Source organism: Typopeltis vanoorti, chromosome 11 (assembly GCF_054136105.1).
Source record: "Typopeltis vanoorti isolate ZY-2024b chromosome 11, IOZ_Tvanoo_1.0, whole genome shotgun sequence".
NCBI classification, from domain to species: domain Eukaryota; kingdom Metazoa; phylum Arthropoda; class Arachnida; order Uropygi; family Thelyphonidae; genus Typopeltis; species Typopeltis vanoorti.
Window position 1 is genome coordinate 12,017,300 of NC_143559.1, and position 18,334 is coordinate 12,035,633.

The 18,334-nt window shown below is 36.2% G+C and overlaps 1 protein-coding gene across 1 annotated transcript in view; it reads right to left on the reverse strand.

Moving 5' to 3' along the window:
* Positions 1–855: 855 nt before the first annotated feature.
* LOC150101303 (putative ammonium transporter 3) overlaps positions 856–18,334 on the reverse strand; it is a 61,501-nt gene continuing 44,022 nt past the window's right edge. Inside the window, exons 6-7 of the mRNA XM_090400757.1 lie at positions 14,295–14,611; positions 856–1,221 (exon numbers count right to left, since the gene is read on the reverse strand). Of these exons, the coding sequence (XP_090256883.1) occupies positions 856–1,221; positions 14,295–14,611 (683 nt within the window). The remainder of the gene's footprint in view (positions 1,222–14,294; positions 14,612–18,334) is intronic.

Genomic DNA, 18,334 nt, shown 5'->3' on the forward strand with positions numbered 1-18,334 from the left:
GGAGGCCTGAAGAATAATAAGGTACATAATAATATGAAAATTAAATGCTACTTTAAAAAAAATGTCTTTGCATATAACAGAGTATCATTATTCTCAAAACTAACACTAAAAATATTTACCTCTTGTTGAGTAGTCATGTCATCTATTGATAAGGTGCACTCCAAAACATGTTTGCATAATTATCTAAGCAATATAAATAAAAAAGTAAAGAATTATAAAATATCAACACCATAGACCACTATCACCATCTACAAGCATTTCAAGCACTAGGTAGAGCCAAATACCTGTTGAAATGAGAAGACAAGGAATAATGGTATCTTCTGTATGTAGCAGTTATTTCAAAACCATGCCTTGAACATCAGGGAGGGCTTCAAGCTATGTCAAATAACATAGTTTATCTCTGATTTATCAATAGTTGAAATCGGTGTCTAGCTGGTACTGATTGCAAGTTTGATGTTATTATTGAAACATTTTTCTGAATTGCCATTAGTTGATTAACATAATTAACCATTATCTGCATGTTTACAAAAAAAAAATCAGTTTTTTATTTTTCTTAGAAAGCTTTAAATTTTTAATATTTTTTTCATAAAAACATTGTTTTAAAAATAATTAATGGAAATAATTTTTGTTTTGTTGATTACTTTCAATGGATTGTCATCAGTTATGTCCACATTAATCTTCTGAAAATGTGCAGTTTCTTTTATCTAGCATTCACTGAAATATAGTACACAGCAACCATTTTAGGCAGAGTAGTTCAAAGTATGTGAAAGGTCTGAAAGTTTTTGTGTTTCATTTTCTTCTATAAAACATCTTTAATAGACGAATACTCATATGAAGAGAAATTAAAATTTTCTCTTATTGATTTGCCTGGGGATTGAAGTTATCCTTCTTTGTGTTATCCCAGGCGTTTTTAGGTGAAGCTTGTTTCTGGTCTTTAAATGAAATGTTTGTCTTTTTTGTAGCTGACTGTCTTTCCTTTTGCTGATAATCTGTTTGAGTAGCTGAGTTTAGTTTAGCTATAAGATGCCCATTATTTTGTACTGGTGCTACTCGTGAAGACTCTATAGCTGCTTTAATATTACTGATAGTTGCAATGTCAAATTTAGTAGGTATGTATGGAGTTGAAGGCTCTACTTGATATTTAATATTGTGTTCTATAAGATCAGCTCCTGCCTTTTCTTCCTCTTCTGACATTCGAATAGGGATTATTTTGTTGATAGCCTATGGAATATGGAAACAAAGAATAGTTACATTTAATTACTGCTGAATATCCTTTAATAAACTTCAGTAAGTTGTACTGTTCATAGATTAATACATAGAATAAGAAAAAATTACCTTGTGTTAGGTCTAAAACAAAATATGTCAAGTGTGAGAAAATTTAGTGAAGCATGAGGTGAAGACAAAAAATAATTGAAAAATAAAAAATAAAAGGTGATTTTTATTAGTAGCAGAATTTTTCTGCCTAATATCATCAGTGCAATGTCAGGTTACCATAAGTCAGAATAAACGGAGTTGAATAGAATGTCAAAAGTTGTTTAACAACAAAGTACACAATATGATTCATGTGACATTATAGCAGTGATGTTGATCCAACAATTGGAAATCATTAGGTCATAATGCACAAATAGAGCTTCCCTCTCCTCACATAGCTCTGCCAACATAGCATTAATCATAATTTTTCCTTGCTGTCTTCCATACTATTAATCAACATCTCTGCTTGCAGTCATAATTCATCACAGTTACAGTTGGGAAACCTACTGACTTCCTTTCCTACCACAATATTATATTTCTCTCTTCTCGATAATCTTCTGAGATCCATCCTTACCCTCTTCTTTTATAAAACCAAATTATTTGTTCCTAAAATCAGCACTACTACTACTCTCAACTGACTAAAATGTCTCCCACTTCATTCAACCTGATTCTTCTCTCTGATAGAAATCAGACCTTGTGTACCCTATCTTTCACCCAATTCTTTCTGCCTCATCATGTATATCCAACAAGTACTGCACATAACATTTTATATTATATCTGGTGGAAGTGGTGCTGGTGTAGCACATAATAGGAGTGGTGCTACACATAGCTTACAGATAAGTCTGTTATTTTAGTTATTATTAGTAATTTTAATTTTTTTTTTTTTTTTTTTTTGTTCTTTCAGAAAGTATTTTTCAAGAACCCATTGCTTGTTCACTGAGTTTAGCATGAGGGATTTCATACGAGGTAGTGTGTGTACCGTGTACACACACACACACACACAACATCGTATGATGAAGTGTGTGTATGGTAAAACATGCACATATTAATGGTAAGAATGATTTATGGTAACAAAGCAACAGGGGAGAGTGTGGTGGAATTTTAAAACCTCACACTTTGCTACATTGACTGACATCCCCACACACGCACCCATTCAGAAAGTCTGTTTAAGTCCTCTTTCAAAGGCTACAATCTGCTCAACTTTGCATCATCTGTAAATAATTGCATATCATCATTTAAGGCCTTTCCAATGTCACTTACCTATAAATTAAGCATATCAAACAATAGCAGCAAAACAGACCAGTAAGGCATACCACTGTTGATTTTACTCTTCTGGGATATCACTCTCCCATACACAACCTGCAGATACTTATCAGACAGTCAATCTCCAATAAAATGCACTAATCTATCATCCAACTCCATCTATCCCAACTTAATTATCAGATTGTCATGTGGCAATCTATCGAAGTCCTTTATCACATATTAATGTACTACTTGTATAAGCATCCCCCTTGTCCAATGTATTCATCACCTTGTTATAAAAAGGAAGCGGATTGCTAAAATATGCTAAAAAGGAAGCGGATTGCTTCCTTTATGAAGTGGAACAATTTTGCCCTCTTTTCACTTTTCCACTCCTTTGGAACTTGTACTAATCTAAGTACTTGTGTAAAAAAGTAAGTCTGTTGCTTTCCTGAAACAACTCAAAACATGCAGTGATATACCATCAAGTCCTATGGCCAAACTGACATCAAGTTTACTCAATTCCTAACTCACCATCAGTGGTTCTTCCCCCTTTCCCACTACCCACAGTCAATCTCCAATAAAACGAACTAATCTACCATCCAATCCCATGTATTCCAATTTAATTGCCAGATTGTCATGTGGCAATCTATCGAAGCCCTTCATTATGTTACATTCACAAGGGTGGAATACTTTAGTGAGCTACTCATTTAACACCTCTATTATATCCTTCTTAGTGTTTATCATTCTTCCTTTGACTGGCCACATATTGAAAAAACTCCCTAGGATTTCCTTTTGTCTCATTTGCTAACTGCTGCTCATATTGCACTTTTGCTACCTTTATCAAATGACTTCCTTGCTTACAATTTTTATACTCCTCACGTAACTGATTATTACCATTAATCTTGTGCAGTCTCCACAATGCTGTTTTCTTCCAGATTGCATGCTTCACCTCTTCAGTTTGTTTTCCATTTTACACCTGCCTTATTGTATGAGACCCTGATCAGACCACACTTGGACTATTGTTCTTGGATTTGGTCCCCAGGATTTGAAGGGGATAAATTATCTGTGGAAAGGGTACAAAGGCGGATAACAAAGGTAGTTTCTGAGTAAGGACCAAGCAGCATTGATTTCCTTCCCATCCAATTCCTCATTCCATGATATCACTGCAAGTCACCTCCTGAGTTTGTCATAGTCACCCACTTTATAGTTTCACATATAACCCTTTTTCACAAAAGTCCTGATATGACTTTGCAACCACCCAAGTGATCACTTCATGGTCACTCTCACCAACTGGAGGAAGATTTGCTTCATTTACAATAACACCTTTTGATGAAATAATCACATCCAAGACTCTTGAACCTCGTATAGCCTCTGTTATATACAGCCTGTTATACAGTATATAGTACAAGTTTCTTGTTATATAGTACAAGAAAAAAGACTCATGCCAGCTTGGACATCGCTCGGTCAAACAAGGTCTGCATCCCCAATCAAGTAATCAGGGTTGGATAGAAAGATCAGTTACTGAAAACAAAGAAAAAAAAATCAACCTCAGGCCTGTAAAGGATGGAATATCAATTGGCACATGGAATGTCCGTACACTCTGGGCAACTGGAAAATTGCAGTTGCTTCAAGAAAAAATGAAGAAATACAGATGTGACATATTGGGTATTTCAGAAATGAGATGGATATTGTCAGGGGAATCAAATAGTGGAAGAGTTCTCTGGTCAGGAAATGAAAGTAAGCATGAAGCAGGCATAGGTTTCCTGCTAAGTAACAAGGCATGTCAGGCAATGATAGGATACAAACCAGTTAGTGAAAGAATAATGGTTGCAAGATTCAGTGGCCAACCATTTAATATCACAACCATTCAAATATATGCACCCACTGCAGAGAGTGTAGATGAAAACATTGAGAAATTTTACAGGGATCTAGAACTAGTAACTGATGAAGTGCCGAAGCAGGATATACTCATCATTGGAGGAGACTGGAATGCAAAGATTGGCAAAAATAACACAGGATGGGAAAATGGTATGGGAAAATTTGGATATAGAGAAAGAAATGAACGTGGAGAGATGCTGGAATTTGTCACGGATAACAACCTGACGATTTGCAATACCAAATTCCAACAAAAAGATTGTTGTAAATGGACGTGGCGCTCCTTCGATGGCAAACACAGGAATATGATCGACCTGATATTAATAGACCAGAAATGGAGAACCTCAGTTCAACAGTACAGATCATTCTAAGGAGCTGATATTGATTCAGACCACAGTTTAGTGATTGTGAATATAAGACTAAAACTGAAACAGAAGTACAAAGGAAAGTTACAAAAAGCTAGAGACATCTCAAAACTAAATGAAGACAGGCTAAGAACAACATATCAGAACATATTGGAAACTAAGCTTAAGACCGCAAGTGAAACACAAAATATAAATACAACTACAGATAATTCAGATAAAATACAGATAAAAAGAGATAATTCAGAGGCAGCAGATGAGTTATACCATCAAAAATACAATGAAGTATGGAAAGCAGCAAGATCTGATAAAGCTAAATGGTTGGAGGACCAGTGCAAAGACATTGAACAGTCCTATGGATAACACAAAACTAGAGAGGTCTACAAACTTATATGAAATGTCAATAGGAAGTGGCAAACAAGATCAGTAGCAGTAAAAGATGAAAATGGTAAAGTATTAATGGAAAAGACAGAAATCATACATAGATGGACAAGATATTGCAGCGAACTATATAAAAATCAACTAAATGATACTGCAACAGAAGTAATCAAAGAACTAAAAGCAATCTCTCCACCAGCAGAGATCTTTGAAAATGACATCTTGGAAGAGGAGGTGAATAAGGCTATAAAACATCTCAAGAACAACAAGAGTCCTGGAAATGACATAATAGGCAAGATGCTAAAATATGGGGGAGAATCAGTTGTAAAAGAAATACATCAGCTATGTAATGAAATATGGAGATCAGGATATGCCCCCGAAGAGCAGAAAAAATCGGTCTTGGTTGTTCTTCATAAGAAAGGCAGTGCTTTAGGATGCACCAATTACAGAACTATTGCATTAATGAGTCATCTTGGCAAAGCGCTGATAAAAATACTAACAGAACACCTGAAGGGGCATATGGAGGCACATCTTCCGGATGAGCAAGCCGGATTTCGGCAAGATTGAAGTACAGTGCAACAAATACTCGCACTAAGACTAATAGCAGAGAAAGCTCGAAGAAAAAACAAAATGATATATTGCTGTTTCATGGACTTCCAAAAAGCATTTGATAATATTGACCAAAATATCACATGGACTGTCTTGGAATCCTATGGTGTGGACAATAAATTGATCCGCCTGCTGAAAGATATAAACAGCCAAGCACAAGCAAAAATCAGGATAGCAGGTGAGACTGGAGATTGGTTTGCCATTAGTCAAGGCACACAAGACAAGGGGACCCAATATCACCAATCATCTTCATCATACATCTGGAAAGAAGACTAGATGAGATTAAAGAAGAAGGTGGAGGCATTTCAATAAATGGCATGAGAATAAACTACCTCTGCTTTGCAGATGACATCGTCCTAATTGAAAAAGACGCAGTAAGACTGGAACAGACATTGCAAACACTATACACAGAAGGAAAAAGATATGGACTAAATGTCAACTTTGAAAAAACTAAAACAATGATATTCGGACAACAGGAGTTACTGAACAGAGTTACAATAGATAGATTTCAACTGGAAAATGTGGAACACTTCACATATCTTTGATGCCACATGATGCATGACTTGGATCCCAAAAAAAGAGATAAAAATTAGAATAGCCAGAGCAACAACTCTTTTAAAAGCTATGGACAAAATATGGAAGAGCCGAGCTATAAAGATGCAAACTAAACTGCACATTGTAGAAACCTGTATCTTCAGCAGCATGCTCTATGGATGCAAGGCCTGGGTACTCCTGAGAGAATCTGAAAGGAGGATATTGGCATTTGAGAGGAAGTGCTATAGAAAGATCTTGAGAATAAGCTGGATACAGAAAGCAAACAATGAGGAAATCTACAGACGAATACAACCAAAAAGAAAACCTGATCCAGCCATTAATCAAAAGGAAACTACATCTATTTGGCCATATATGTAGAATGAATGATGAGAGAAAACTAAAAATGTTGCTGTCTGGAATAATTTAAGGAAAGAACAAAAGAGGAAGACCAAACAGAGAATGGGGCGATGACATCGTCAAATAGTGCAGAAACTCTATACTCGCACAATTTCACAAACTGAGTCATCTTACACAAAATAGAATGCAATGGAAGAATCATATCAAAATGGCAGCAGACACCTACGGACATTGGACCCATGGTTGTTGATGATGATGATGATGATATACAGCCTAAAATAGTTGTCCCTCAAAAACTCAAATTCATTCTCTTTGATTCCAGACAGTCTCTTCATTCCAGTCTATATTATCATAATTGAAATCACCCATAATGATCACCATTTTCTTATTGGCCAGACCAATTTGCCTAAGCATTTCCTTCTCACTACCTTCCACATTATCAGGTCTATAGCAGCACCCTACTAAACATTTCATCCTGTCCACCTCTACTTCATTCAACCATGTCTTACTCATTCCAACAATTTTTGGGCTAATGAACTCTATCAACACTACAGTTTCATTCCCCTTGAAAAGAATTATAAATATGCCAACTCACAGTATTTCATTATTCATTACCCTTGTTTCAAATACTTCTTTAAACAGACACACCAGCTCATTTCTGTTTTTGTAACAAATCTCACTGATCCCACTTTCAAATACTTCTTTAATCATACACACCAGCTCATTTCTATTTCTATAACAAGTCCCACTGACTCCCACTTCTCAAATATTTAGCCGGCCTGGTTGGCAAAGCAGTTAGCGTATCTGCTCTTCAGCCAAAAGTCTGTGGGTTCAAATCCCACCGTGAGCATGGATGGTTGTGATCATCTGTGGAAACACTAGTGGTGGCAGGTGGTAGATGGCATTGGTGTAATTGCAGTTATAGTTGGTGGATTGAGTGGTGGAGACGGAGAGTTCTAGAGTAAGTGCCCTCTCTTGATGAGCCTTTGGACTCCCTGGAGATGTCAATAATAATAATAATAATAATAATAATAATAATAATATGACTGTTCCATACCCCCATCTCTTCATTATTATCATAACCCTTTATGATGTTCTCACAATTTTAGCATTGTGACTCTAAAACTCAAGTTTTTGTCCACCACTGGATTTTTCACCTTTTCTGCCTCCATCAAAATTTTTCAATGAATTGTGTACTCTATATTTCATCCTTGCCTAAACTTCAAGACCTTACACTTTGCAACATCAAACTAATAGCCAACTCTCACTTGCCTACTCACACATTCTATTCAGATGTAAGGCCACAACATTTGCTCCACTTCTCATTGTTCACATACCAACTTTGCATGATCAGCAAAGTGGCTGTCTATGACAACTGTGTATGGGGGAACTGTGTCTCAAGAGGAAAGTGACTGGCAATACTGTAACATAAATCTTTTTAATTAAGTGAAGTAACTAATTCATGGAGTTACATGACTTAATGAATAATTTCTGCATGCATTAGTGCACTTATAAGTGCATTCATCCCTCTCTGATAGAGGATCTACTTTTCAGTTCTTTACTCACATGATCCTCATACAACTTCTAGGGATGACTTCTTGTTCTCCCACTGTCCATTACCTATGCCTCTCTATCTCTTTAACTGGCTTCTCTTACAATCTTCCACATCTCGATCACATCACCCCCTTTCCTCTTATCTCAATCTTTGCAAAACATAATCCTCAATCCCTCCCTCATAATCAACATTCCACAGTCTTGAGACAATTTTAGCCATATGTTTCTTATTATTATAATGTTTTCTTATCACTTTGATATTGAGGTGAACGGATGTGCACAGAAATCCAAATGTGACCTGATCAGTACCTTTGTGCACTTTAAACTCATCTCTCTTCACATCATGACAGAAATTTCCTGAATAACTTTTGCAATGTGTACCCAAACTTTAAATCACCATCCGCTATTACTTCCAGATTTCTTGGATCCTCTTTAGTAATGTTAGTAGTTTTCCTATATAAAATATTCTTTCTTGGATATTTTTTTATCTTCCTGTATGGCTCTACTTGCTCCACTTTTTGCTCCACATTTGCTCCACTTCTCATTGTTCATACCAACTTTGCATAATCAGCAAAGTGGCTTTCTATGACAACTGTGTATGGAGGAACTGTGTCTCAAGAGGAAAGTGACTGATTGGTCCATGAAAAAGACACAATTTAGAGCACAGCTGCTTTACGTTGCAAATTTGTCACATTAGAGACAAGGTTTCAGATATTATGATTACTGACATAATATCATATTACGGAATATCAATTGGGATTAAGTGAATGTAGATTATTATATTTAGATATTATTGATGCCAGTCAATAATAATAATAATAATCTACATTTGCATGAAGATCTTCTAGATCTTCATGGAGTCAAAAGGCTCAATGTGAGAGATAAACACTGTCACAAACAGAGCTCATCAAACTCTGCTTTAAAGTCATTAAATGCATCTGCATTCACTACACTATCAGGTAATGCATTCCACTCATCAACGACTCTCCATGAAAGAGTTTTCTCCTTACTCCATTGCTCACACCCTCCTTATACATTTTCCAGGAATGGCCTCTTGTTCTGTTCCTTTCTCCCATTCAAAAAATTTCTTCCACATAAATCTAGTAACCATTCAACTTATATCTCTCAAGCATATCCCCTCTCCTCTTCCTCTTCACAAGGCTTTGCAAAATATCTCACATTCCAAAGACCAGTTACCACCTTATTCAAACTTATTTGGATCCTTTTTAATATATACATACTCATCACCATAAAAACCAGGTGATCAGATCTGTGGAAAATAATCTTGAAAGTTTCACTTGGTTAGACTATAATAAATTTAATTTAATCCTTTATCCAAGTGTGAGCAAACAAAGTTTGCTCCTGAAAGTATCTTCAGGACTGGGGTAAGGTAGTACAACACCAGGCAACTCGTTGCAAAGGTGGAGCAAGCTAACATCACTCCTATCTCAGTATCTCCCGTAATGCAAAGCACATCTCCTTGCGGATATGTATAATGTTATGCATTAAGGCAAGGACCACTACCCAGACTAGTTTCAACCTTTATTGAGGTCTCTTCTGTGGGAACCAGGCCCAAGTGAAGATACCAGGCAGATGCATTAGCAAAGTCATCTCTACCTATAGGAGTTGCCAAACGGTGTGCCACCTTTTTATTAAATTACTCTGGATTTAGAGAAAGATGTTGAAAGTTTATTTTTCACTTGGTTAGACTATAATAATAAATTTAGTTTAATCCTTTATCCAAGTGTGAGCAAACAAAGTTTGTGCCTGAAAGTATCTTCAAGACTGGGGTAAGGTGGTACAACACCAGGAAACTCGTTGCAAAGGTGGAGCAAGCTAACATCACTCCTATCTCAGTATCTCCCGTAATGCAAAGCACATCTCCTTGCGGATATGTATAATGTTATGCATTAAGGGAAGGGCCACTACCCAGACTAGTTTTGACCTTTATTGAGGTCTCTTCAGTGGGAGCCTTCAGTGGTCTCTTCATAGGTAGAGATGACCTTGCTAATGCTTCTGCCTGGTATCTCCACTTGGGTCTGGCTCCCACTGAAGAGACCTCAATAAAGGTCGAAACTAGTCTGGGTAGTGGCCCTTCCCTTAATGCATAACATTATACATATCCGCAAGGAGATGTGCTTTGCATTACGGGAGATACTGAGATAGGAGTGATGTTAGCTTGCTCCACCTTTGCAACGAGTTGTCTGGTGTTGTACCACCTTACCCCAGTCCTGAAGATACTTTCAGGTGCAAACTTTGTTTTCTCACACTTGGATAAAGGATTAAACTAAATTAATTATGGAAAATAATTTATATGAGGCCTAATTAAGGCCTTATACAATGGAACCATCATCATCAAATTCCTGATATGTACCCTCAAAGGGTGTACAGGATATGATAGTACTACATATCATTACTAACTTTCTATCCACAGTTTTCCTCCAAATCAATCTGTTACCTGTCAAGACTCCAACATTATCAGATCTTATATTTTTGTCTTCTAAGGCACTTTTTACTGTATCGATCCACCCACATCTTGGTCTTCATCTGGGTCTTTCCTACAGCTGGCAGAGAACACAGGGAACACACAATAGGGAAATACCTCTATAATTCTCACATTCAGTTTTATTTCTCTTTTAAATATGGGTACTATGAGAGCCCTACTCCAATCATTTGGAATTCATCCCTCTGTCCTGGCATTCTGAACTCTGTACTGCAGCCACTGTAAGACTTTTATACCTCCATACTTAAGCATTTCTTGTCGAATATCATTTACTCCAACTGCCTTTCCATATTTCAGGCTTTTGATGGCTTATTCTGCTTCAAGTGGACATGTATTCCTCATTGCATGCTTGTTGAGTGTTTTTAACACAGTGCTATCACTGATTGTTTCATTTAGCAATTTTTCAAAGTAATTACTCAGTACATCAAGGATATCTTCTTCTCCATTTTTCATGTCACCTTTATCATCTTTAATTCCGTTTACTGCACTCTTTCCGCCATTTCTGACTTTTTCAACAGCCTCCAGAATATCTTGCTCCCTTCTTGATATTTATTTTCTATGTTGTACTTACCAAAGTCTTCCCATGACTTTTGTTTGGCTAGTTTTACACAGTGTTTAGCTTTCTTACATCTGACTCTGTGTTCTTTAAGAGCACAAGCTGACTTATTTGCCAGGAACCTTTGATATGGTTTCTTCTTTTCCTTCACTACCTCTTTAACTTCTCGTGTCCACCATGGAGTTCTGATTTTTCTATCCTTGCAGACAACCTCACCACTTGCCTCTCTAGCTAAATCAATCACTGTTTTCTCAGGGCTTCTGACTGAATCTCCACGGTTTGGTTCTTGTTCTCAAACTCTCATTCTTTCTGGAATAATGTTTGTGTATTTTAGTCTGCAGTTCACATCTGAGAGTGCTGGATTTTTATTCACTTTAAAACTTTCTTACATGTTTTTCTTTTCAATATGAAATTCAGTTTTATCCTACTCAAGACTAAATGGTGATCACTTCCAATTTCATATCACCTGTATACTCTAGTATCCTGCACCAGTGAGAAAACATTGCTATCAACAATAACATAGTCAATGAGACTTCATCTTCTCTCCATGGGAATTTGTGTACATTTTTATGTTGGAACATTGTGTGTAATAACCAGTCCATGTCCTGAGCAGAAATCCAACAGGTATTTGCCATTATTATTAAGTTTGCTCTTTTCTCCAAATTTTCTCAAAATATTTTTGTTTGTCTGACAATCATTTCCTACTCTGCTATTTAGATCCCAACAAGGACCAACTTTTCCTTTTTCATCGTGTCAGCTGCTTTCTCTAAAACCTCAAAAAATTCCTCCACTTCTACCTGTGGGACCATAGGCAGAAATAAGTCTCATTGTCCAGTTCCACATTCTGATGTTTGTCCACATTCACTCTGTTTGATATTGTCTACCATTCAAGATTAGCCACATATTTAGTGTTGAATACTATAGCTATTCCTTCTTTTCCCTGATTGTTACTGCCTGAATATAACATTTTATATTTGTCGCTTAAAGATCTCACCAAGTTTTTTCCTTTTTGTTTTGTTTCAGTCACCCCAAGTATGTCAATTAGGTATTTATTCAATTCCTCAGCCAGCTCCATTTCTTTGCCATTCAGGCTTCATATGTTGATATAGTTCGCCCACTGATTAGAGATCCTTCGACAGTTCTGCGCATCCCAGAAAAAGGAGAATCCATTCCGATAATAGGGTAATCAGTCCGTATTGTGGGATGAGTTGTTTATTATTACCGGTCAGAAAATTAACTTCTCTTTTATGATTATTGTAGTTAACTATGTTGCTTGTATAACAGTTGGAAAATTTTACCTATAAAGCACGTGATTTCGCGTGTTGGCGACCAATTCGGACATCCTTCATTTCTTTCTCCCCTTCAGCATGAATCGACTATTCTTGGAAAGACGCGAAGCAGGGACCTACAAACTGTGGGCGAACTATAGTACTGATCTTGAACTCTGGTGATGTTGAGTTGGAATATATTTCAGGATTTGTTTTAGTAACTGATTTTTCGCTGTTTGCCTTGGTTCCCTGACAAAAACAATTAGGGCTTTGTTTAACCGGATGACATCCCTCCCAGCATGAAATCATGTTGTCATCATTTTACATTGTAGTTTAAGCTAATCAGAATACAATTTGGTTGACTAAATCCTAAATTGCCAGCCCATCCTCATTCATTCAGTATCCAGGTAGATAACAGGCTGCACCATGAGAAGGTAAGGATTGGACATTAAGTCAGAAGCCCTGGTCAGTTCTCTCTATTCCTTTAAAGGCTATGTGGAGGTCTCCTCTCATTTATACAGCTTTGAGCCTTCAGCACACCAATGGAACCATAACTTCTTTATTTCAGATCACTAAGATCCTCTGTGTCATTGCCATAATCTGATGTAATGACTTCACAACTTCTGCAGTGTGACCACTAAACTTGAGGTTCTTGTCCATCACCACTCCGAAATCTCTTGTCTCCTCAACTTGCATTAAGCGTATATACTTTGCATCCTATCGTTGCCTTCAAAATCTAAGAACCTTATATTTTGCAGCATAGAAATGAATGTCCACTTGCTTGCCCACCCATATACAATCTATTCAAGTCCTTTTGTAAGATCACAACATCATTGCCTGATTACTCATCTATCATTCTCCCCAATTTAGTATCATCTGCAATGAGCTTCACATCTTCACTTCTTAAACCTGTGCCAATATCATTAAGTTAAACAATAACAACGATGATCCCAAAACAGATTCCTGTGGGACACACTAGTGAATTTCCTCTTAGAGGATATAGCACTTACCATACATAACTTGCTGCTACCTATCTAACTGATTAATCTAGTATCCAATCCTATCCTTTCCAATTTAGTTACCAACTTGTTGTTTGGAAATCTGTCAGAACCTTTTGCAAAATCTAAGTACACTCTGTATATGCATCTCCCTTGTCCAATGTGTTCATCTCCTAGTTATAGTATAAGAAGGTGTTAATAAATCGAGGAAATAGGTGGATGAATAGAATAAAATGTAATAGAGGCACATATTAATTATAGGATTTTTTTTTTTTTTTTGAAAATAGTAAATTAAACCAGGCCACTACCTCCACTCTGCTTATTAGAGGCTTTAAATATCTTAAAAAGTTCCACGTTTTATCTGAAGGTCGGCATTTCCAGATTATCTAAGGAGTGGTTTCTTTGCATGGAGGGTGTTTAAACCATGGAATTCACTGTTAGAGTGGTGAGAGTACGAACAGTCAATGAGTTCAAGGAGTGGTGTGATAGACTATGTTTTCCAGGAAGGACCTCCTACCATGAGTCTTTGACTCCATTGAGGCCTGAATCATAATAATAATAATAAACAACAATTATCCCACCCATAGTACTAAGACTAATGTTCTGTAGGCTTACAACTGTTTATGGTTGGAATTCATATTAAGAAAAAGCTGTAGATGTTATGTGCATTGATATTAAATGAGTTTAAAAAGAGTAGTGATAAAACTAGAGTGACAGCTAAAGTAAGCTTAACCATAATGAATTTTACTATTTTAGTTTTTCATAGAGATATAATAATAATAATAATAATAATAATGGAAAACTTACAAAAAGCAGAAGAAAAGTAGTAATCATACTCCATGCAGCTACAGTAACAACTGTTAACAGTTGTATGCCCAAAAGATGCCATCCTCCACCACGGAAAAGACCTGCATGTCCATGACTCAGCTGCATTAATGAATCTTGTTCAACAAAAAGTCCTACTGCTAACATACCCCAGATAGAGCCAATGCCATGTACTGAAATTGCTCCAACAGGATCATCAATTTGTAAACGATCAAGCAAGGGCATAGTTATGTTAGCTAGTAATGAACCTACAGCTCCAACAATCAGAGATTCCCAAGGATGATAAAGAGCACATCCACCTAAATGTAGAGGAGGGGATCATATACATTATATGCATATATAAAAATAATATAACAGTATCCTGATATACATAACTCTCACAGTTATTTAAAACACAGCACAATATTTTTGTATGTGTTTTGATTAAATACTTGATATGTTAAACTCAGAACAAAAAATGTTTTTATTACAAATTCAAATTAGTATTTTCAAAAAATAAAACAGCAGAGGAGAAAACTGTTTTCAGTTTCTGTGACAATTTCTGAGCTTATCATAATGATGATCATACAGTTTAAATGAAGAGTATGACTAAAACTTTCGTAGGTTGTTTTGCTTTCTCACTTTCTGTGATAATAGCATTGATCTGCTGTTGTATGCTGCTGTCCTCAAAATAATTTTCTTGTGACTTACCTCCTTCCCATGCTTCTCCTCATTCAAATATTCCTTTAAGTGCTCACTTGATTTTTGTAAAAAAAAATAAATAAATAAATAAAAAATAATTGCCCAGTTCCTAATCTGAGGAGTAGGGGATATCGAGATTTCATTCCACGAATAAATTCTTTTTTTAATAATAATTAAAAGATTAATAATTTTTTCACTGTAATTGTTATACATGTACAAAAGAGAAATCATAAATGATAATATAGCCTATTTCAGGTTTAAATTTGTAATATACTGGATACAAAAGAAGTGAAGTGTACATTATATTTTTTCTATAGTATATTCTAATAGCTATTTTAAGCAATTTATTATTATTTTCTAAACCTTCATGGCATCATATGACTCATCATGGAAGGTAGATCACATAAAGTCATCCCACTTCTTAAATTCATTCATCTCTTTCACATTCTCCTCACCTTCAGACATGCTATGTGTATTTACATGTAAATTTAATGTAATCTAACTAACGTGGTGTCAGTCAGTCAGCCAGTCCATTAGGTTTCATTGCAGCTCGTCTAATAATTTTCGTCCAATCAAAATCTCGTATTATTTTTCTCATCCAGTAGGACATTTCATCCAATCCTATTTCATCCAGTAGGACAATTCGTCCAATCCTATTTCGTCCAGTAGGACATTTCGTTTAATCTTATTCATCCACTGCTATTTGTCCCATTGAAAATAATTGGACGAAATGCCCTGAAAACACCTGGGTTTGAGGTTATTCGTCCAATCCTATTTCAATTTGAAAATAATTGGACGAAATATCCTGAAAGCACCTCGGCTTGAGGTTATTCATCCCATCCTATTTCGATTTGAAAATAATTGGACGAAATGCCATGAAAACACCTGGGTTGGGTTGAGTTAGGTTAGGTCCGACTAAATGCCATTCATCTGCTCATGGCAACTTATATTTTATCTGTTACACAGCAACTTGGAGTAAGTTTTAGTCAGTTGACACAGGTGCAGTGGCAGCCTGTACATAAGCACTGCAGCACCCCCAAAGAAAAAATGAAAAAATTAAATTTTGTTTGTGTTTATAAATAATAACAATGCTTACAACATTATATAAATGCAATACAACATATTAAAGGTTACAGCTTATGTTTTGACATTGATTGAATAGTTAATAATTGGAATTGTTCAATTAACGCTTTAGATTACGAAACAACTGCACTGCGATCTAACGCCGATATTCGTTTGCTCTTGTCATTGCATGTTACGTCATTCCCAACTAACTGCTCATTTATTTATTATAGATACAAGGCTGAATTATGACGAGTGTCACTGTTGAAAATATGAAAATAATTATATTTTTTCAATTATCGTTACACGAAACAAATGCACTGCGATCTAATGCCGCTATTCGTTTGCTGTTGTTGCACGTTACATCATTAGATACACTGCCGCTTGGGTCGTGTATCTTATGAGTGCGCTCGTTATTTCTGTGAGATGAAACGTTTATTATTGGCACATGTTCGTGGTGAACTATTTTTTTGTAACTCTTATTTTATTTTGTTAAAATAACATTGATTTATTTATTATAGATACAAGGCTGAATTATGACGAGTGTCACTGTTGAAAATATTAAAAGAATTATATTTTTCAATTATCGTTACACGTGTAGTTCAGTGGATGTGGCGTTTGCCAACCACGGTACTTGGCCGCACAAAGGAAGACTTGGTTTCGAGTCTAGTCGGCGACTAGAGGAAATTTTTCTAAGCCTTTTTTCGACCGGTTCCGAGTTAGTCGATCTCTGGCATGGGCAAGCAGGTTTTTCCTCCCGGAAACTCGGGTTTTTCGTCCTGTAAACTCAAGAAAATCGACCGTAGAACCCACATTATTTCAGACATTAAATATATTGTGTTAGGGTTAGGGACCACGAGATGGCGGCACATTTGAGCCGTCTCTCTTCACTGAGTACCGCTTAATTAGTGATAGCCTTAGGCCATCTATCTCTGATTGGTACCAGTGGAGATTGAACTGCCCACTCAGTCTCCAAAAGTTAGATAGGGCTAAATGGCCTCGCCTACTCCCCATATACGGAATAAAAAGGCGTTAGCTGATTTTTTGATTTTTTTTTTTTTATTCGTTACACGAAACCAATGCACTACGATCTAACGCCGATATTCTTTTGCACTTGTCATTGCTATTGATACGAAACTTTTATTATTGGTGTTTGTTCGTGGTGAGGATGAAATATTTTTAATAAAGTAATTTTTAATATGTAAATTTTTTATTAATAAATTCGTTACTGATTAGGGGAAAAAAATGTTTTTTTTTTTTTTTTTTTTTTTTTTTTTTTTTTTTTTTTATATGCAGCACACCCACTTAAAATTTTCACCGGCCGCCACTGCACAGGTGACAATAATAATCAGTTGACATCGATGGGACAAATTAAGGGACAAAATGTCCGGCCAGACGAGTTGAGATTGGATGAAATGTCCGACTGGACGAGTGTTCTGTTGGACAAACTTATAAAAGAACAAAAAATCTTGGACCAACTGCCTTCAAACCGTTCATTATAATATTGTGTTTGCACATACTGTTGATAATAACGGCTTTTTGAGTTTGTAGCTCTTTGCTCTAACTCTTGACAATGTCATTGATATGGATGAAAAAATTATTATTGTTATTACTATTATTAAGAGAGACCTCGAGGGAGTCAGATACTCATCGAGGGAGGCCACATACTACATGCACCAGCTGTCCTATTTATTCTTGAATTCATTCACACTGCTTGCACTCACAACATCCAATGGCAATCCATTCCAATCACGCTATGAGAGAAAAATCTAGCCCTCACCCCCTTCTTAGCAGCATTCATTCTCAGCTTTCAAGGATGCCCTCTTGTCTTTTCTCCATCCTCCATAAATTGAAAAATTCCATCAACTGAAATCTTGTATGACCCTTTCAGAAGTTTCTAAGTCTCAATCATATCACCCCCCTCTTTCTCCTATTTGCTAGTGTCTGCAGTCTGCATATTCTCAATCTGTCTGCATATTCTCAATCAATATTCCACAATCCTGATATCATTTTTAACACTCTCCTTTGCACTATCTCCATTGTCTCAGAATGACAATGGAAATCAGGAAACCTGACCTGTGCACAATGGTCCAAGTGAGGTCTTATCAAGGTCTTGTAAAGAGACAAAATGACATCCTTATCTTTACATGTGAACATTCTTTTCAGCATTGCAATTGTATTTTGAGTTGTATTTGCAATCCTTTCTACATGGCTCCTGAACTTCAACTAACACTTGAAGATCCCTAGCTTCAAGCATAACCCACCAATATAATACGATA